This window comes from Ailuropoda melanoleuca, chromosome 9 (genome assembly GCF_002007445.2).
Source record: "Ailuropoda melanoleuca isolate Jingjing chromosome 9, ASM200744v2, whole genome shotgun sequence".
Lineage (NCBI taxonomy): Eukaryota > Metazoa > Chordata > Mammalia > Carnivora > Ursidae > Ailuropoda > Ailuropoda melanoleuca.
Window position 1 is genome coordinate 100,140,984 of NC_048226.1, and position 21,850 is coordinate 100,162,833.

The 21,850-nt window shown below is 54.1% G+C and overlaps 1 protein-coding gene across 9 annotated transcripts in view; it reads right to left on the minus strand.

The window, feature by feature from the left end:
- Window positions 1-21,850, minus strand: part of TRAPPC9 (trafficking protein particle complex 9) — a 601,443-nt gene that overhangs the window by 169,123 nt on the left and 410,470 nt on the right. Inside the window, exon 20 of one of the 9 annotated variants that reach the window (XM_034668658.1) lies at window positions 17,374-21,349. The exons of 7 other annotated variants lie outside the window; for them this stretch is intronic. In XM_034668658.1, coding sequence (XP_034524549.1) covers window positions 21,193-21,349 — 157 coding nt within the window. In that variant the 3' untranslated portion in view covers window positions 17,374-21,192. Of the gene's footprint in view, window positions 1-17,373; window positions 21,353-21,850 lie in introns of those variants that run through there. One more of the 9 variants, XM_034668657.1, reaches the window with a different exon arrangement.

Sequence of the window (21,850 nt, forward strand, 5' to 3'; positions counted from 1 at the left end):
TCCCATTTGTATTAAACCTTCATGACTTTGCTTAATTTTTCCCCATCAGCTCAGCCTGGTGAAACCCTGCCATTCCACGAGTCCGGGCTCCGGGGCCTCCAGAGGCCCACAGTAGCATCTCACACCCAGGGGTCCAGGGCTGTCCTGTCGGGACACTGGAGTCTGGGCCGCCCCCGTGTCAAGGTAGCACGCCCTATCTACTGTTTGTACAGGCGTCCTGTGTTGTCTCCTCTCCTGGACTGGACGCTCTGCAGGGGCAGGACTAATGTCTGAGTCACGTCCACACCCAGTCACAGCCAGCTCAGTACAATCCGTCCGCCCGAAGGACAGAGACCCACACTCCGCTGTCAGAGCGCTGCTCCCTCTGAGAAGGAGAACCACGGGTTCTGAAGGCCACGTGCCCAGAGAGAGGGACAGTCAAGGCTCTGTGCTGGAGCAAGGGCCAGGGGGAGGGAGCTGGACAGCCGATAGGCACCTGGCACACATGTGAGGCGCTCCAGCAGGTGCTTATCTACAGTAGCCCCTGCTGTTCACAAGAAACTGCCGTGAGGCGGGAATCCTGAGGTCAGGGGTTAAAGATCTCGCCCAGCAGGGGGCTGGAATTCAATGTAACTGCTTGGCCCGTGGCCTACGATGAGCACACTCCAGGCCCGCCCTACAGCCAGCCACGGACAGCCGAGGACTGTGGCCGAGCCTCGTCCCGTCCCGTGAGGACAGTCTCCAAGCATGCCAGACTGCCAGGGGCCTGGACAGCCAAGTGGGGCAATGCGAGGTTAGACTCCATCAGGATGGACACGCCCTAGTGAGGCCACCCCACTCGGGACTCAGCCCCACGCCCACTCCTATCCTGCGCCTATTCCAAACTTCCTCCCATCCTGATTCCCCTGTCAAAGCTATTTATGCCTTTAGGCCGCATGACTCCTGACCAGGCCAGCTCCACGCACCACCTGCGTCTGCAGCCTGAGCCAAGGCCCACACTTCATGGCCACCGTCCGCTGCACCAGAAAGCCCAGCCATCGGGTCTGACCGCCTCTGCCCGGCACCACGCCACACCTCCCGGGCCGGGACAGAGCCCAGCAGGCACGGGGCCGCAGCGCCTGCTCATGCCTCATGACTGTGCTCCTGGGAGCTCCCAGCGATGCCACGAGGAGGGCAGAACAAGCCCAGGGCGCCCGGAGGCCTAACCCCTAACGTCTGAAGATTTGCCTTCTCTGTCCAACTGTTCCCAGCAGCAAGTTCTGTAAAACAAGCAAGCAACAACGAAACACGTCCTTATGAGTCAGAGATGAGCAGGAGAAAATAAAACTCTGCAAGCCGGATTATGGGATGTTAGATTCTAGTCAGGAATGTCTGTCTTGCTCCTTGCACACGTGTAAGGTGACATTTCAATAGCAGGAGCAGTGGAAACACACGAAAACCCACCACACACACGTGTGTGCAGTCACGGCCCACAGACTGTCCCCATCTGCCCGCCACATGCAGCTGGGAGCACAAGTCTGCCACGGCGCCTGTTCTCAACCCAGGGCTGGAGAGCACTAAGGGAATATAGGTTACAGACATTCCTCGAGCGGGAGAGCGTGGGCAAGGGCACAGAGGGATGAAAACACACATCGTACATTCTCTTNAGGGATGAAAACACACATCGTACATTCTCTTTCAATCCATTCATTCAGCAAACATTTATCGAGGACCAAGTACGTGCCGAGCAGGCTTCAGGTAGACAAAGATTATAAAAACGTGCTGAATTTCCTGCTGTCAAGCAGTTTAGGACCTGGTACTAGTGACAAGTGTGGAATCAAATGAATGGAAGAGAGAGGGTCAAATGCAAGAAATACGCACGCAAGTTACGGCAGAGTGGCGTCATTGACGCACCTCTCTGGGATGGCCAGGCAGGGCCCCTTGGAAGGAGGACATCCCATCCAACGTAGGGAGGAGGAGGACTCAGTCAGTGGGGGGAGAACGCATGTTCCTGAGAAGGAACAACATGTGTAGGAGAACAGCACGGTGTGTCTGGTTGACTCCGCGAGAACACAGACACGCGGGGAGGGGAGCAGGCCCACGCATGCAAATGGACAAACGCAGACGAGTCCAGTAAGATGATGTGACAAGAAGCTGTACCCTCTCAGTCTGGCCTCTGTCTGCCTCCCCACTACAGAGACCTTTCAGGAGCAGAGACGAGATCTCCTGGGACGGAACCCACAACAGCATGAACAGGAAGGAGGGAGACGGAGAACCCGTGAGCCAGGCACAGGCGTGTGGGCCTCCCTGCACTGCGAGGGGGAAGCTGACGGAGTATCGACACGACCATCCTGAAACGGGAGGACAGACTGGATGGCAGGGAACCTGATTAGGACAACAGATAGAGGGAGCCTAAAACTGAGAAGAAGAGGATGGAGAGGATGCCCGGAAGGCAGGCGTGCANAGAGGATGCCCGGAAGGCGGACGTGCAGGGGCGAGATGCAGAGCGCAGTAAGCCCAGGGGCTGGCCGCGGCCAGGTGGAGGGTTGTCGGGACTCACCCCCAGGACGGAGGTCCCCTGCCCTCCACAGATGGCGCACGGGAAGCCAGCTAACGTTCACCCTTGCGCTCTGCCGTGGCGGAGGCGGCGCTGGTGCTGAGCGAACCCCCCTGAGGAAAGACTCCATCACTGCCAAGAGAGAAGTGAAAACCAAGATGGCCAGCTGTCTGGCTGCGAGCATTTCAGAGCTTCAGAAAACCCCAAAGCTGCTTTTCTAAACAAGCTTGATTTTCCTTCAGGGTCAGGAACATAGGTCTGGATCTCCAAAGACGCCTGTGCTACTGCGCAGAGCGGCCGCAGCAGGACAGCAACCGCTGGAAGGTGCCGGGCCGGCAACGAGATGGGCCAGTGCCGAGTTCCAATCTGTCCCTGATAAAAACACGAAGCTTCTCGGGGCGCCTGGGTGGCACAGCGGTTAAGCATCTCCCTTCGGCTCAGGGCGTGATCCCGGCGTTATGGGATCGAGCCCCACATCAGGCCCTTCTGCTGTGGGCCTGCTTCTTCCTCTCCCACTCCCCCTGTTTGTGTTCCCTCTCTCGCTGGCTATCTATCTCTGTCAAATAAATAAATAAAATCTTTAAAAAAAAAAAAAACCACGAAGCTTCTGTCCCCAGAGACACCGGGGATTTCTGGTAGACAACAGGTGAGCAACCCCAGATGCACACACACAACAATAAAAATGGAATAAAGGGGCAGTAAGGCACTTTGAAATCCAAAAAGCACTTGGTAATATCCTGGGTGAGGGTTTTTAAAAAAAGTCTATATTTCAAACACCACAGCACGCACATCAGAAAAGCTGAAGGACACAGAAGGAAAAGATTCCCCGTGATTCTCTCACTGTGAACACTCAGCTGCATTTCCCTCCAGTCATGTGAACACACGCATGTGTTATTTATGCTGTGTATCCTATCACAGACACCTCGTGCACCCTGCCTTTTCTGCGAATGAAGTGGCGGACACTTCTCCTGGTTGCCGGAATAAACGTCAGGTCCACCTGAAGTCTGGGCCTAGAGGTAAGTGCTGTGTCTTGGCCCCGTTCCTGAGGATCGAGCTTTGCATACACCCACCCTCATGGGAGCACCCGTGAACGTCAGCACATGGTGGACACGGGGACAGCTTCCGTGGGAAGCTGAGCAGAGCTCCTTCCCTATCAGGGGGTCCAGTAGCAACCCTGGCGCGTCCTGGCCTTGCAGACCAAGGCATTGGGCCCTGAGGGGATGGCTTCGGGTGTGACCCCTATCAGACACACCCGGGGGCAAGTTCCCTTGCTGCCATGTAGAGAGTGCATCTTCCCTGCCTGTGTCTGCTGGCATCACTCCTGTGACAACAAGCACAGCATTACAAATTCTATTAAAAACACAATTTCTGATAGCCGCGTAACAGTCAATTATATAAATGTACATGATTTACTAACCATGCCCTATTGTCAGACATTTTGGTTTCTATAAATAACAGAAATACAATCCTTGCGTTCAACACTTGGCCTATAGATTTTTTTCCACTAGGAGAGCTTTCCAGGAGGGAATCATTCACTTGCTCAAAAGCTTTCAAGACTCTGTTAGAGATCATCAAATGGCTTTGTGGCAAGGCTGAAGCATGAGGATGTGTGTACTTTCATGAAAACCTCCACATTTCATGGCAGGACATCCAAACGTGGAAGGCAGAGGGACCGTCCCTCACACCTGAGGTCCATCTTCTGCAAGTCCTGAGTACCTGCGCAGCACAGGAGCCGTGCCCACCCAGGGATGAGGGGAAATGGGGGAAAGGTGACCCTGGCTAACACCCTCAGGGCCCACTTCACGAGGCCCCGGCTCCAGCAGTACAAGGAAATCAGAAGCGTGGGGAAGGCCCAGATGTGAGAAGAGGGCCCAGGCCTCGAGCCACAAGGATGGGGGTGTGAAACCCCGTTCCTGGGCCTGCCAGCTGATCCCCGAATAACAACAGTAAATGACGTAGTCCTGCTCTAAAGCCTCCAGTGCCTTCCTGGCTCAGAGTAAATCCAGAGCACGTCCGTGAGCCCGTGAGGCTCCATCCTGCTCTCCTTCCTCACCTTCTCGTCGCCCTCCTGCCACTTCTCATCACCGGACGTCGCCCATCGGTACACACCCCACTAGAATGTCACCCCCAGGAGAGCAGAGACTTGTCTTGTGTTCGCAGGTAAGTTCACGGGACTGAACATGGCGGGCTGCAGGCACGTGGCAGGCCCTCAGCAAATCCTGGTGCAGGAATGAGTAACATGGCTGATCCCCTCGGCTGCCCCCTGTGAAACCTGGAATAGCATCTAGGAGGAGAAGACATAGTATTTCCAGACACCCAGCATGGGGCTTGGCACAAAGCAGGCAACCACATTGTTCGCCACCGCCTGGCACAGTGGTCAAGGTACAGCGTGGAGCATGAGACCCGCAGAACTGCAGAAGAAACATTACAACTTCTGTTTCTATATATTTTACCTCCAAACACACAAACTGGCTGAGAACAGTCCGTGGACGTGAGTACAATGGGTGTCCAGGCAAAGTGGGGACTAGGAAGGCCTTGCTTTTGATACCGGCAGACCTGGGCCAGACTGACAGCAGCCGCCTGGTCCATCCAGGGCAGAGAGCTTCACTTCAGCGGGCTTTTGTGTCCCATCTGTAAGACATGGCGGTCACAGTGGCTACCATCCCAAGGGCCACCGTGAAGAGTAGAGGAAGCCTTCTGTACAGAGAGCCTGGCGCAGGGTCGAGCTGAAGGGGGACGCAGACGTGGGCTGCGCCCCCCATCACTGTGCTCTGGGCTCAGGTAAGATGCAGGGCACACTCGGCGCATGTGCAAATCTTCTGCACAGATCTTACAAAGTGAATCGTGTAATGGAGCTGTTAGAGACGGAGCACTGGACCAAACACAGAACTGGGGGGCAGCAGGAACATGGTCAGCAGCTGAAGTCTGGCCTCAGAAAGCACAAGTTTCAAGACCCCCATGGCTCAGAAGGCAGGACTGCACGTCAGCACAGAGACAGCTCCTGCTTGGTACCCTGCAGGGGCGGCCAAGCGCTACGCACCCCACTGTCTCTTCTCCAAGCCGCTTCAGAACCGCCGGGAGGTAAGGCAGGGCAGGCATTACCATCCACCTTGCGCTCATCAAAGTGAGGGGCCGACCCTGAGAGCCAATCCCTGGGCTGGCCTCCAAAGGCGTCTCTCCCATGCTGCACACATGCACCCACTCTCCCTCTAGCTCCCTGCGCTCCTGTAACAGATGGCCACCTACAAATTGCCCAACAGACTTCCAGGAACACAAACGATCACAGTACAGTTCCGGAAGTCGGAGGTCTTCACGTGGGTCAGCAGGGCTGAGTTTCTCCAGGAGGCTCCGAGGAGAACCAGCTTCCCTGCCTCTTCCAGTTTCTGGAGGCCACCGCACGCCTTGGCTCCCTCCAACCTCTGCTTCCATTGCCAAAGCTGCCCTGCCGAGGACCCGAGGACCTCCCTCTTCCCCTGGTAAGGATCCTTGTGGTTACACTGGGCTCCCCGGATACCCCAGGTGCAGCGGACTGCCGATTTGTGTCCCTCCAAAATTCCAGTACTGAGTCTCTAATACCAGTACAATGGCATCTGGAGGTGGGGCCTCTGGGAGGTGAGCAGGTCATAAGGGAGGGGCCCTCATGAATGGGATCAGTGCCCTTAAAAGAAGAGACCAGAGAGCTACTATCCTCCTTCTACCTTCTGAGGATCCAATGAAAAGGCAGCTGTTCGCAACCCGGAAGAGAGCCCTCACTAGAGCCTGACCATGCCGGCACCCTGATCCTGGACCTCCCACCTCCCAAACTGGGAAAAATAAGCTTCTGTTGTTTATAAACCATCTTGTTACAGGGGTCCCAACAGACTAAGCCACCAGGATCATCTCCTTATCTCAAGGTACTTAATTACATCTGCAAAGTTGCTTTAGCCATATAAGGAAACACACCACAGGTTCCAGGGATTTGGATGTAGATATCTGGGGTGTGGGGGGGAATTATTCTGTCCACCACCGTGGTTAACCACTTACAGCTCCACTGACCCTGGGGAGAGAGAAAATAACTAAGCATCGCCCCTGTTCCCGATGCCCCCACCTACTTGGGGAGAGGTACCTGGAGACACCCAGTAATGGCAGAGTGCAGCCTCAGCCACAGGGGCAGGTGGGTAGCAGGTGCCGTAGGACATGGAGAAGAAAGTAGGGTCTCAGGAGGTCAGGGAAGGCCTCTGGCAGAGATGATGCCTGGCCTGGGTTGAGGAGAAGGAGCAGGGAATCCAGGCGGAGAGAAGGGAGAAACCAGCCTACACCTAACTCGGACAGTACACCCTGTCTCGGAGATCCTTGGCCCAATCCCTCACCAAGAACCCACAGCCTGGGGGAAGATAAAGCAACTGGGGCCATCCACGAATCAGAAAACCAAATTCCAAGTCTAGTCTGGGTTCTTTCACCAGCTGGCTACAACATCTTGCAAAAGCCACTTTGCCTTCTCTGGACTTGAGGACCCACATCGGTAATGTGGGGTCTGGGCTTTGGGGATCTCAAAGACCCCTGCAATTTTCAGAGTCAAGGGTTAGATGTTCTCAGAATAATCATTGCAAGTATTCAGAACCGCATCTCCAAAATGATACTAAGAATAGTTAAGAAAACATTAAGAGGCTGAGGAGGGAAATCAAACATGGCAAGACTGGCTTTCCCTACATTTTCTGAGTGCTTGAAGTTAAGCAATGTTTGAGAGAGGCTAGATTTTTAATTTTCCTAAAATATTAAACATTTCTACCAAAGAACTATGACCTCGGGGCTACTAACATGTGCACTGGAGAAAATGATTCAGTGACAGCGGCAGAGGGATGCTGCCCGCAAAACCAGCCAAACAGCAGCTGCCTTCTCCCGTGGGACCTTCATCCTACACTGACCCGTGAAGGCAGGCCAGGCCCAGGGCCCTCCTTGCTGTCTGTCCTGAGGCCGCCCGGCTGGCGGCAACTGTTGCCTGGTCCATCTTGGTCCCCTAGAGCGGGCGCTCCCCTCTACGCCAGCTGTAACTACAGTGCAAAGTTTGCTCGTCTCAGACCTGGACACCTGGCACACTGCCTCACACATTCAGGCACCTAGAAAGGGCTGTTTGTTAATGGAGGAGTAGTGAGAATATTTTTGGGTATTCTGAAATATCCCCTCCGTGATCCTGGGCCTTGCTGGGCTCTTGGATGGTCCTCCCCACGTGACAACAACTCGTGAAATCACCTTTCCTCCAGGCTAAACACCTGGGAGCGGCAGCAGCCGCTCCTCCGGGCCCCCGGCCTCCTCAGAACAAACCGGGGTGTACATCAGCGCCACCGGGTGGGGGAGCACAAGGCTCGTGCATGGAGCTGTGGACGGTGAGGGGACAAGGTGTTCTGAGGTCCTATGTAAGCAGAAAACGATGCTTCCGTGGATTTTTAATAGAAATAATTATCAAGAACAAAGGCTCCCAAAGCACAGAGGCTTTGCCTCCTGGCCTCTGGGAGCCCCCAGCTGGCATGGGCTAACTAAGATTTTCCTATCAAGGTGTCCATTAGCATTCATCGACCATAACCTCTGCTTCCTTGTTCTAGAAACATCCCCAAACACAAGGAGCAAACACAAATAATGCAATTACTTTTTTAAAAATAGAGAAGAATCCCAGAGGGGAGAGGGGGAGCTCCATGTTAAGTAGGGAGTCTGCTGTGTGCTGAACGCAGAACAGGCTCATGAGGGATGATTAATTGGAAAGAAGAGAATTCCTTTAACCTAATCACCAGCAAGCAGCACAGAAGGAAGCAAGGCAGACAGGCATCTCAGAGGGCAGTGTGGCCTCCAGAACAACGCACTGCATTCTCACTGAGGGAGGGGGCTTCACGGGGAAGAGGTCCTTGGTATATACCAATTCTGAAAAGAAAAAAACTTCCAGAAAGGATGGGCAAACACAGCGGGAAAGGTGAGGGCACGGCCCCCTCTGCCACTCTCCCACGGGGCCGGGGCAGCCAGTCCGTCTCTTCCATTACCAGGGGGCTTCAGGCCTCCCTGTCCTTTGGGTCACTGAGGGGCCGAGAAGTATACAAGCCAGGCAACCAGTGCTGGGCACTCACTGGGTGTCTGAGTACCACAGTGCCATTCTGGTCCCACTACCACAAAACCCAAGAGTGGAAAGAGGGCTTGATTCTGGGAGAGGCAGCGTAGCTGGAGTCTGACAGGTGCTCAGTAAACCCCAGCAGACACAGTGCCCACCATGCACCCGTGCGTCACACAGGCCAGATGGGCACTTCTGTGTGCCCTCCTCAACACCACGGCACCAGGAATGCCGTCCGAATACACACTGGAAGGAGGGAAAGAGCGTAGAGCCGACCATAACCAACACGTTCACAGAGGACAAAGCAAGCCTCCTTCACAGAGGGCGAGGACGAGAGCCGGAGGCGCCAGGCTGGAGGAAACGTGAGGATGGGGCAGATCGCAGCCATGTCCACATGCTCAGTGTCCCTCCCCATGGGACTGTCCTCCCGCACCTCCTGATCTCGGGCTGCCTGGGACTTGCTGGACCAACAAAACGTGCAGCAGTGACGTGCTCCCAAGGTGCCGTGCGGCCCGTGCAGCAGTGACGTGCTCCCGGGGTGTCATGCGGCCCGTCCCCTTCCCTTTGCTCTCTGCCACGAAACCAGCACATCCCAGACAGAAGGTGAGTCATGAATGACAGCAACATGAGCAGAGCGAAAGCCACCCTGGGATGCCCAGGAAACTTGCTGTGCTAAGTCACCAAGATTCTGGGTCTCCTGTCACTGCAGAGAACCTTGGCCACAACAGCAGGATATGGAAAGGGATTTGGAGCTGCTTCTCTCTGGCTGGGAGCCAACAGAGAGCTGACGAGCACGTGAGCCCGGCCGGAGTGGCTCCCAGGGCGGAGAGACTCGTAAGCAGACACCGACATCACATGGGGGGTGGAGGGCGCAGGGCCACAGTCTCAGAGGACGCAGAGACAGTCAGGCAGGCCACGTGGCACAGGGCGCTCCCGAGAAAGGTCTGCGGGCACCGAGCGGGGCCTCACACCCTGAACCGCTCTGTTGTGCTGCTCAAACACAACGGCTTTCATTTTCATCTCCTTCTGCGACAGAACAGTAACTGGAAACAGCATGGTGGAAAGGCCAACGAAGCATGCGTTGTTTTTGGCCTTTAAAAATGTGCAATGATTCTTATAAAACTCAACGTACTCTGACCATGTGATCCAGAAACCGCACACCTTGGTATTTACATAAAGGAGCTGAAAACGTCTGTCTACACCGAAACTGCACATGGATGTCTACAGCAGCCTCACTCGTCCTTGCCAAGACACGGACCCAACCAACGTGAGCTGCAGGAGGCATGGGCACGCGGGCTCCATCCAGACAGCAGTACCACTCGGCGCTGAAGAGAAATGAACCTTAAACGTGGATCGCTAACTCAGAGGAGCCAACTGGAAAAGCTACACTCTGTATGATTGCAACTCTACGACGCTCCAGAAAAGGGAAAACTAAGGAGACAGTAAAAGGATCAGTGGCTGCTAGGTTTGGGAGCACGGCAGGCTGAACAGGCAGAGCACAGAGGACTTTATAACGGTGCATGCAGGTCACGATACATTTATCCCAACAGTAAGAGTAGGGGGCAAAAAACTTTTCCTAATAAACTGGTCCCCTGGGGATGAGGGATGCTCAGTGACATGGGCTTATGCTCTGTTTTGTTATAGGAAACCCGTAGCCTTTGGCCTGGAGTCCTATGACCTCCGCACCTCTCAGACCCAGCTTATTATCTGTGTCCTCGGGCCCCCTTCAAGCCCTGGAAACAGGCTCCTCTATCAGGAGTCGCCAGCTCTTTCCCAGCATGGGAAGCCCACTCTGTCCCCTGTCTTGAGTCTCAGGAGTCTCCAGGACGACCCTGAAGTCAGGAGGGAGGACACGGCTGCAGGGACAGTAGGACGCAGCAGGCCTGCAGGGCTCTGGAACACTGCCGGTGTGCACCGTCTGCCAACAGCTCATGTGCTCCTGAAAGCAGACATCCACTCCCTCAGCGCCCCATAGTAAAGGGCCTTTGCCTCTTTTCCTCTTCAGAATGCAGTACTCCCAACACGGGAGAGCACTCAAAGCTTCTCTAAGAAAACAGAGGTAGCCTCCCATTTATGGAGCCGTTACTAAATGCTGCACAAGCTCGATGCCAGGGGCCTGAGCGCTCATACTCACCTCGCCAGGCAGGTTTCACCACGCTCCCTGCTTTGTGGATGTCAGTACTGACGCTGGACTGAGCACTTTGCCTGGCATGAAACAGTAAGCAGGAGTAATGCAGGACGACTCTGACCCAGGTCTCCGTGCCCCGGGGCTTCCGGCCTTTCCACCATTTCTGGACAGAATGTCAGCCCCGAGCTGACTTCAGACAAAGCCCATGAGCTGTGACAACATTTCAAAGGTATTACAAATAACATCCATGGTTTACTGTGTGTGTGCAGGTGTGTATAAACTCAGGTCTCTGAACACACGCGTGCACACAGAACACACTCTGTGTGTATCACACGCATGTACTCCAGGCATCTCCGGACAGAGATTCGGGAAGGCAGCCAGCAAGACGACCCTGCATGGGCAGAGGCCCGTTCCCACACTGGAAGGCTCAGCGCCCGCGCTCCAGGAAGGACACACAGCCCGCGGGGCCTCCTGCACTGGCCAGGCCTGCATCCTGCTTGCCTCGCTGCGGGCCTTCCCTCCCAACACACCATGAGGCCTCAGAGTCACTGGCCTTTGCTGTGTGTGTGTCAGGGCCTGGCACACGGTGTGGTTCCTGGTAGGAGCTCCTGATTTGGTCAGAACGAGCGGTGGGACAGAGCTCAGTACGGTCAGCATCTTACAACCTGGCTCAAAGCCTGGCTCGGACGTGAGCCCAGTGTCGCCCGGAACGAGTCAGGTGATCTCGCCGAGCCTGTCTCCTCAGCTGGCAAGCGGGGATCATCCGGTTCGAGGGCAGGAGAGGAGGCCTGAGCGAACCGCGAGTCGTCTGCCCGCGGGTGGGGCGCTCGCATGTGACCACGCCGAGTACACGGTGGCAGCACAGTCAGCGCGGAGAGCTTGGACGCTCCCTCTCCGCCGTGGCCAACGGGCGTCCAGCGAAGCACTCGACGCTGCTGGTTTAACTGTCTACCTCGGGCAGGTTCCAGCGGCAAATCGGTCTTGGAGTTAGTGTGACTTTGCAGAGACTTTCTGAACCGACACAGATTAAATGACTCTATTATGCCTGCCCCATTTCACTCGGGTTCTGCCACCGATGGTTCCCATCGGCAAGCACTCAGCTCCAAGACCCTGCCTTGTGACCCACGTTCCGAGCCAGTTTTCCATTCTGAAGTTCCTCCTTCATTACGTGAAAAATGTCGTGGAAGCCACAGACCGAGGAAGGCCACTGCAATTTCCTGGGCGTCATGTGCCTCACATGAGACCCTCCCCACAGAGAGGAAAGTCCCTGGGCTGACTTCAGGCCTGTCGATCCAGGGGGCCCACACCCAAATCCTGCCAACTCTTCCTCTCTGCCGAGCATCTCTGGGACCCAGCCTCTCCTCGCAGCACCAGAGGCACTCCCAGTTGTCAGCAGGCTGATGTCCCTAACCAACACCCAGGCTCTCACCAGCTTTCCCCCCTTTCCGGTCACTCCCTAGAGGCCAGTCAGACACTGTCATACCTAAAACCCTCTAATGACCATCCATTTCCCCCCAGAGAGAGACCCAGCATTGGCTCACAGGTCCTGCTGCCTCCCTGCCTCGCCCTGGCCTCTCCTCTCCCGCCTGCAGCTTCAACTCTGAATGGCCTCCAGCCGGCAGAACCCCGTGTGTTCTTCCCGACCCCAAACCCATGGCTGGCACAGCTACTCCCTCTGCCTAAACAACCCCCCACCCAGTTTGCCCTTGTCTCGCCAGCTCCTCCTTGGCCCAAAGCGCCCATGAAGGTCTTGCATTGAGAAGCCGTCCCCAGCCACCCCACCCCCCGGCTGGCTAGGGCATGAGCCCCTTGCCCTCACACTCCCGCCCCGAGCCCCACGCCAGGGCTGGGCAGTCTGCCATGAGCCTGGGCTCCACGCACAAAGCTCTAGGTCTGGTTCTCAGCTCTTGTGACAGCACCAACTAGTGAACAAATGGAAATATGAATGAATGCCAAAGGTTATCTGTTACAGATTTTAAAGCTCCGGCATAAAAGAAAGTGCCCCGGTGTACATATCCTACCGTCACCCGTCCCCATGCCCACAGACCTCCACCAAATCCCTGCAGAATGAAACACGTTATACGGACATTGTCTCTAACTACTTATAAAACACCCATGGCACAAGTCTGATGTAAGGGTGAGCCCCAAACTTTGAGAACCAACAAGGTGTCTACAGGGAATAAAATGTTATACTTTTCTTCTCAAGTTTTCCCCACAGGAACGGATCTATCAGATTAAGGTAATGAGAAGAATCACACTTAGGTGGACACACCCAGGGTTACGGGGAACACAGGATGCCCTTCTGTATATTCGAAACACACGTCCCCTCCAGGTGGGCACGTGGCAAAACCCCACTCCCCCGGGTAGACCAATCAGAAAAAGGCATGCTTTCCTCCCATAGAACCCACGCCCCTGGCACAGCTCCCAAGCAGAACGTGGGGGGACTATCAGACCCCCCCGGCCAGGGACAACATACACAAGGTACAACTGTACCATCACAGGCCATGGCCTCTTATGAGTCAACTCAAAGCAACTGATCAAGGCATTTTCTACCCTGACCTCAGCATCTAGGCTGCATCCTGGAGCCACACAGAGAATGAAAACCTCAGACTCCCAACGAGCAGAGCCTGCCGACTGCTGACCCACTCAATCAGACATCACCTGAGCACCTACTATGTGCTGGACACTGGGCCAAGGAGGGGAGATATTCGAGAACAACCAAGACACAAACTGCTCTCGAGTAATTCACTGTCTGGCCTATAGTTCCTCCTCTTGACCACAAGTTAGAGTCACAAATCCCGGGGTCCCGCTGGCACCCAGCCAATTGGACCAGGACAAGGGGTTGGGGGGAGAGGACGAGCATCACTCTTTTTCAAAGGTCCCTGAAATTACAATAGGCAGCACAGCTGGGGACCCTCTAGTCTGGCAGGAGTGAGAACGTGCCACGGATATGCAGAAGAGCAAGACAACTGTACCCGGAGCTCAGGGGGCACAAGGCAGAGCTGGTTTCAGGCAAGGCTGTGCCGTTCCTGCAGACACCCACTCTGCAAGCCACATCTCTGCTCTCCCAGCCTCGTACAGGTGGAAGGAGGACGTGGCACATGGGGGAAGGAGGGACTTGCTCCCTCTACGGCTTCCCGTCTGTTCCTGAGCGATGTCCTTCCACCCTGGGTTCCAACCGGTGCGGCCCAGCAACATGGCATTTCCCCCCTCAGATCCCAGACCTCGGGAGTCCTTTAGAGTGCTGAGTATCAGCTCCACGCCCACAGTCCCCAGCTTCTAACTAATAACCCCCCCGCGCTGTCTAGGCCCCCGGCCCCAGGGACGGTGATGCCTCCTGCAGCTGCTACACCAGAGCCTCCCTGGTGCACTCTACACTCACAGTTACCTAGTTACAACCTCATGCCTGGGAGCAATTCTTCACATTACATCCTCTCTGTGGCTTTCGACTCCTGATGGATGACAACTTTTTCTGCCTCCACTTTAGACACCATTGAGAAGCCAGGGAAACGAGGCTCCCAAGAACAGCTAATTACTTGAGCAAAACTCTGAGACAGTCATCTCGCCAGAAAGGAAGCACGACACCTCAGACACATGCCCTTCACCCAGGCTGAGACGTGCTCCAGCCGAGGTGGCAAGGCTGGGGGGAACCGGTCCCTGGGTGTGACAAAGGGTCCTGCAGAGTAACTGTTGGCCACCTGTGCAGTGCCCACCGTGGGTCTCGGGGGCGCTACGGACTCCTACTCGACACAGCTTAACGTTAGAATTTGTAACGATCTGTAATGTTGGGCAATATTGTCCCCATGTTAAAGAAAAGTGCTTGGACCCAAAACCATAAAAACCCTAGAAAAGAACACAGGCAGCAACCTCTTTGACCTCGGCCATAGCAACTTCTTTCTAGACATGTCACCAGAGGCAAGGGAAACAAAAGCAAAAATAAACTACCGGGACTTCATCAAAGCCTCTGCGGAGCAAAGGAAACAGTCAACAGAACTAAGAGGCAGCCAATGGAATGGGAGAAGATATTTGCAAACGGCATATCTGATAAAGGGTTGCTATCCAAAACCTATGAAGAACTTATAAAACCCAAAAAATGAATAACCCAATTTAAAAATGGATTTTTTGAACAGACATTTCTCCAAAGAAGACCTCCAGATGGCTAACAGACCCATGAAAAGATGCGCAACATCACTCAGCATCAGGGAAATGCAAATCAAAACCACAATGAGATATCTCACACCAGTCAGAATGGCTAAAATCAACAACATAAGAAACAACAGGTGTTGGCGAGGATGCGAACATGTTGGTGGGAGCCAACTGGTGCAGCCACTCTGGAAAAGAGTGTGCAGATTCCTCAGAAAGTTAAAAATAGAGCTATTGCTCTATCCAGCAATTGCATTATTAGGTACTTACCCAAAGAATACAGAAATACTAATTCAAAGGGATACACGCACCCCGGATGTTTATGGCAACATTATCTACAATAGCCAGATTATGGAAGCAGCCCAAGTGTCCATCGACTGATGGATGGATAAAGGTGTGTGTGTGTTAAAGGTGTGTGGGGTGTGTGTATACACAAACACACACACACACACATATACAGTGTATGTGTACGTGTATAATGGAACATTATTCAGCTATAAAAAAGGATGAAATCTTGCCATTTGCAACAACATGAATGGAGATTGAGTGTATTATGCTAAGTGAAATAAGTCAGAGAAAGACAAATACTATATGATTTCACTCATATGTGGGATTTAAGAAAAAAAAACACAAATGAGCAAAGGAAAGAGAGAGGGAGAGAAATCAGGAAACAGACTCTTATTTATAGAGAACAAACTAATGGTCACAGAAGGGAGGTGGGGGGGATGGCGGAAGCAGGTGATGGGGATTAAGGAGGGCACCTGTCACGATGAGCACTGGGGTGCTAGATGGAAGAGTTGAATCATTGTACTATACACCTGAAGCTAATATTACGCTGTAAGGTAAGTACACTGGAATTTAAATACAAGTAAAAAAAAAAAAAACAAAATACAGAAAAGCTCTTGGAAGTTCACCAAGGCCAGGCCACTTGCCCAGGACAGCTGAGCCAGCTGGCGATGGGCCTGGACACAGGCTGGGTGCGGCCCCAGGCCTGTGCCCACCTGCCTCGGTCCGCGGGACAGAACAACTCAAGACCGCCTGCAGCCGGGGTGGGGGCACGTGTAAAGACGGACCAAAGGGAAGACTCTGATCGGGAACACAGAACAAACGCCCACAAGACGCCCCACGTCTGAGGGTTCTGAGGAAGAGAAAGCTGCATGGGGTATGGATCCAATCCAGTCACCTTTTCCTTTTCTCACAGAAAGGATTTCTCCACCATCTGAATCAGCAAACGGCTGCATGTTCCAAAGTGCTGATTCTGCGACCTGACAGCTCCTCCAGGCTAGACTCCAGTGTTTCTCCTTGCTGCCCACCAATCATCAGAGGCTCCTACCCATCCAAGGGCTGTCCGGGTTTCTATTAGGAAACTTGAAAACTGCTTCTTACAAGGGAGGCAGAGTGGGGTGGTGGAGGCCACTCTGGACAGGGGACTGACCACCCCGGGTTCCACTGTCAATGCCCAGGGCCTACTAACCAGACCTGAGCCTCATTTTCCGCATCAGTCAGCTGAAGGGACAAGAACATGTCAAGATGATTTCTCCTTGCTTCTAGAAGCCACTTCTGAAGGACTCTCTCATATTCCTTCCAGACTGAAAAAGAAAATCCCCAAAGCCCTCCAGAATGACGGCAGGAGGGACCACCCAGGTCAAGGGCACAGCCCATCAGTGCCAGGGGCAGGGTGTGCCACCCTGACGGAGGATGGGGCAGCAGGTGTAAATATGGTCGAGGAACGCCCAGCACGAGCATGGGGCTGCATGCAGCGAGGGGCTCCCTGGATGCCGCACGCAGTTCTTCAGAGCATGCAGAGGAACTAAACAAGACCGGCTGAGTGGGGGACCAGGTGTTTGAGTTGGGCTGTTCTAGGTGTGGGGACGCAGGAACCTGCAATGCAATGTGCGGTAGGGCTGCACTGAGATCACTGTCACCCGCTTCCGGGGGCAGGCACTCAGCGACCGCGGGCACCCAGGCAGGGCCTCGCCGTGCCATCACCGTCCCTGTCTCCACACACCCGTGAAGACTTTCGTGAGACCATAGCCAAAAGCACTGGAGGAGGAGGGGACCCTGGTCGGCTCCTCGCTGGTCACCTCCTCGCTGGTCACCTCTCTGAGCCTGTTTCCTCATCTGCGGAGACGGGATGATGACAGCGATCAGGTAGGGTGGGCCGCAGGCCGCAGCCCCGCCACAGATTAGCAAGAGGTGGGAGGCTCCAGGGGGGCCCGGCCCTCTCTGCCACCAGGAGAGTGTCAAGGCCAAGTTCCAGAGCCACGACGTGCAGCGTGCTCCGGGGGCCTGTCCCTGCCCTCCCAGCATGAAGGCCATGCTAGGCTGCACGATATGAGACAGCTCTGCTCACAGCCCAGCAGCGATCAGCCTCCCCAGGGAGGGAGCGCTTCAACGTTGCTGCCGGGCTCGCTGCGCAGCCGGCGCCTCCATGTGATGCAGGGGAACAAACGGGGTAGCTTGAGGCACGGAGTAACATCTATTACCAGTGATTAAAAAGATGCACACATAAATGAAGGTGGTCATGAAATTTAATTTTAATGGTTTGACAATTAAGCAAAAAACCCATAATAATTATCATCTTAATTTATCAGTAAATCAGCTGCTGGCAACATTGTATTTTCTTAAGAAAGTTGATGCTGTTTTACTCAGAAAAGCTTTCTACGGTTTCTGGTCATCTTTTGAAATTAGAGCTGCAGACAGCTCCTGTAGAAAGGCCCAGTGGTCGACGGGCAGCCCTGGGTTCCGGTGGCAACCAACTGCATGACCCTTGGCAAGTTCTGACCTCTCCTACTCAGAAGCAAAAATGGGCACAATGTTCACACTTGAGCTTCAGCCATGAGGCATAAAGATGCCCTTGCCCATGAAAGTGGTGCCTGCAGCATGCCAGCCCTCAGAGGAAAACGACGTCACTGCGGGCACCCAGCTGCGAGGCTGGCGGAAGACATTCTGAACGTGGTGATGGGTGATGGGGAGCCCCTGGAAACGTCATCACAACAGACCGAGCGTCCTGAATCACGTTTGGCAAAAGTGAACTTAACTCGTGGTCCCTAATTACAGAATGGATGCACCAACCATGCCATAGACCTTCCCGAGGCAAGATGAGTCAGTCATTTCCAGAGGACCTTCTAAAGAAGAGATCAGGGAGGGGAGGCAGTACTTTCTACATCCATTTGCTGAAAAGCTGTCGCTTAAGTTCTATGATTAGAAAGAAATCTCTAAGAAACATGGTAACAGGAGTGATGCTTCTAGGCTAAGAACACAAGCGTTCCGTCGAGAACCCTTGCACGCCACTCCTGGCAGCACACTGTCCCTGCACCTGGGCTGCCGTCATCCCCTTGTACACCAGCCCCAGCTCACTCCTACTCAGCTGTCCTGCTTGACACAGCACTCCTTCCTCCAGGAAGCCTTCCCAGCCACCCCTCACCCCTTCTGGACCAGTTTTCTTCCCACGTGCTTTCAATTCCACTTACTGTGCATGCCAACTGCCTGTTTGTGCGCCTTTACTCCACACCAACACAGAAGTCCCACCTTCGCTCTCTGTCTCACCTCCTGGCAGGGCCTGGCACTAGCCTGACACTCGGGGAATATGTGTGGAATGAATTCATGAACACCTTGGATGCCAAGAACCCAGTATGCTTCTCCATCCATCCTTCTGCCGGCCTTCACACTGGACAGTGGACTTCACAGTGCTGGTTACAACTTACCAAAGGCTGCACAGAGCGCAAGGGGGAAAGGAACGGAACCGGTTCCTAACCGTCGGTCACCTCTGTAAGCAGAGCCGTGGAGTCAGACAGATGTGGAGCCCACCAGGGTACTCTGATCGCTGCTCAGGTCGCTCGTCCATAAAACACAGACAAACCCTCCCGCGAACGCACCGTGTGGACTGAAGCGCCCTCACTTCCAAACACACGGGCTCAGTGACTCCGCCTTCCATTGTTTCCTTCCCTGGGAAGCACAGGCTCCTGTCCTGGGTAAGATGAGGCCACCCCTTTCTACCCGGAGGGGAGGAGCAGCACAGGCCCCAACAATCTAAGAGGACTTGAGTTGGTCCCTCTCCTGGAGTACAGGCCACCCTTAAAAGGAAGTCAAATGCCTCTTGACCCTGGGGTGCCCGGATTCTGGGAAGAGCAGGAAGAACGCCACGTGAGTCCCAGGACCGTGGCCTTTCATCACAGAGCATTCTGTGCCATCTCCAGCAGAAAGCGCCGTCCATCCGCCCACTTCCCAGGCAGCAGTGGGAACAGCACACGCAGGTGGAGGGATTAAACTGGAGTCACCAAGGGGCAGAGCCTGCCCCTCTTTACAGCGGCCACGCCTGGCCACAGAGAAGGCTGTTTCAGCCGTGGGCACATCCTGAGCCATGCTGGGGAAGGCTCCTCATGGAAGAAGGCAAGAGGCAGGAGACTGGTTGAGCTCAGGACTCCGGGAAGGGACAGGGCACTGAGGAGAGAGCCTGGGTACACAGGGACAGCATCCGTGGCCGAGGTCTGCAGGGCACTTTCCGGTGCTGCCAGGTTCAGCCACCTCTGCTCCCTCCAGCAGAGTGATCTGTGCACACTGGGACGCCCTCCCCAGAGGTAGAGCATGTGTCCGACCGGATCCAGGCAAGGCCGGAGATGTTTGAAAAGCAGAAGGGAAGTGCCTCCCTGCGTCCCCACAAACACTGGGCTCCCCGGCACCACCAGTTAGCAGGGGCAGTGGGACAAGAGCCAGACATGGCTTCTGACCTCTGGTTTACCAGTCCCACAGCAGGTCAGCAAGATGCCCCGTCGGGCAGGTGCCCGGCTGCGGGAGACACTCGTCACCCTCATCACACCTAGCTCCCGGGCTGGGGGGGGAGTCCCCTGCTCACCCTGGCACTCCCCGAGCCTGGCGCAGGCACCACAGAACAAGTTCTCCAAGTATCAATATTTATTGGGTGAACATTTTATGAATGAATAAAGAATGTGTGAGCTAGGAGCAGAGAGAAATGAGAATGTAAGAGAAAGGTCAATAATGAGGAAGTCCGAAGCAGAAAACTAATTTGTGATTATTTGCAAGTGGGATTGCCAACGTCTTTCAGCCTTCCACCGATGCGAACGATTTAGCTGAGAACAAGTTTAACAATTTATAAATTTGTAACAACCGGTTTCATGTCAGTGTCATAAGACGACCAGATTTACGTCCTCTGGGATCTCAGACCACATCAAAACATCCAGACAAAGACAGGCAGAGAGCAGACAGCTTCCTTCACGATTCGGAGAACAGCACGGGGCCCAGGCAGCTGTCGGTGGTGGAGACCCCAGGGGCTGCATGGGCGCCCTACAAAGGAGCCAGTCCTGCACCAGGCGCCCAACCCTGAGCCTTGGCCTCCGCGGCCCGTGTGCAGGAGCACTGGAGCCCCCACACAGCCACCCCCACATGGCAAGTCCTCTGCAGGGGCAGAGGCCGTGAGATCTCCAGGGGGATGCCCCCAAGTCACCTGGCCTCGAGCTTCCCACTATCAGCCCCAACGGTCCTGCACTAGGGGCCACGGGGCCTGACTCGGCATTCCCAGGGTCATTAACAATAATCACATCAGACGGCACCACTCTGAAGCAAACCTCGGGGCGGATCAGCATGGAAATGGATAAAGTGGCATATTCATGCAACAAAACATAAATAGCAGTCGAAAGGAGAGAACCAGATTTATATTTATCTCCAAAGCATAATGCTGATTTAAAGTTATAAAAAGACATATTTTTAAAAAGACATATGTGATATAGAACCGCTTGTCATAAAAAACTCTGAAAATAATGTTTGGTTGTAGATATAAATACAATAAAAATAGCAAAACATGGTATGAATGATTCCATCGCCTCCAAGACTGCAATCCCCCCGAGGAGGGAGGGCAAGGGGAGGAAGATGGTGAGACGGGGAGGAGGACTGAGCTGTTCTTTCACTTATTTTCTCCAACATCTTTTTTCCCCCAACAATTTCTTATGAAAAATGGCAAAGACAACGAATGTGGAAAGAATTCTTCCGTGAGCACCCTCCATGCCCCTTGCAAGAGTCTGCACCATGAACATTTTACTCCATGTGCCTTTCCATCGAGCCTCTCCACTTCCCATCCCTTTCCATCATTCATCTTAGTTTTCAGGCATTCCAGAGACCACTGCCGGGATCATGCAGTCCTCCAAAGCCTCCAGCAGCATAGCTGCACTTAGAGCTCAACATGTGCACGCAGTTTTTCTTTGGATATAAAACGGACTTACAACAAAATTCTTAACAAATGCAAACAACGCGCAGCCCACACACACGTCGGGTTGCCCCCCAAGACCTTACCTGGAAAACCCCCGTGCTGCTTCCTGTTCAAACCCCACCCCAAGCTCTCCAGAGGCAAGCAACGCTCTGCTTTTTCCATAGTAGGCCAGTTGGCTCATTCTGGGACTTCAGGTGACTGGAGTCGCATGGTACCTGCTTCTCCCGGGTAGCTCCCTTCACTCCGGGTTCCGTTCCTGGGAGGCCCCTACTGATGTATTGGGAATGTGCTAGGTTTGGTTACTGGGTGTTATTCCATTTGCAGGAAAAATGCCACCCTTTGCTTATCCACTCTCCCGTAACGGGCATCTGGGCTCTACTTTTTGGCTACGAGCATTCTTGTGTAGGTCTTCTTGTGAACAAACATTTAAACTTTTCCTGAATAAATTACCGGAGCTGGAACTGCTGGGCACTGAGTAGGTGTATGTTTAGTTTTGTAAGAAACCGCAGACCCTCTTCAAAGTGGCCGCACGCGCTCACATTCCTGCCAAGGCACACGAATTCCAGCCACTTCACCTCCGTGCCCACACTCGGACCTGGCGGGTCCCTTACTTCAATCGTTCTGGTGAGTATGGAGTGAATTTACATTTCCCCCACTGACTCTGTTACTGTTAGCTACTTTTTAACATGTTATTTCCTTAAAATAAGAGAAAGACACAGACCAGAGAAGGGATAGAGGGAGAAAGACAAGAACACATACACAGATCTG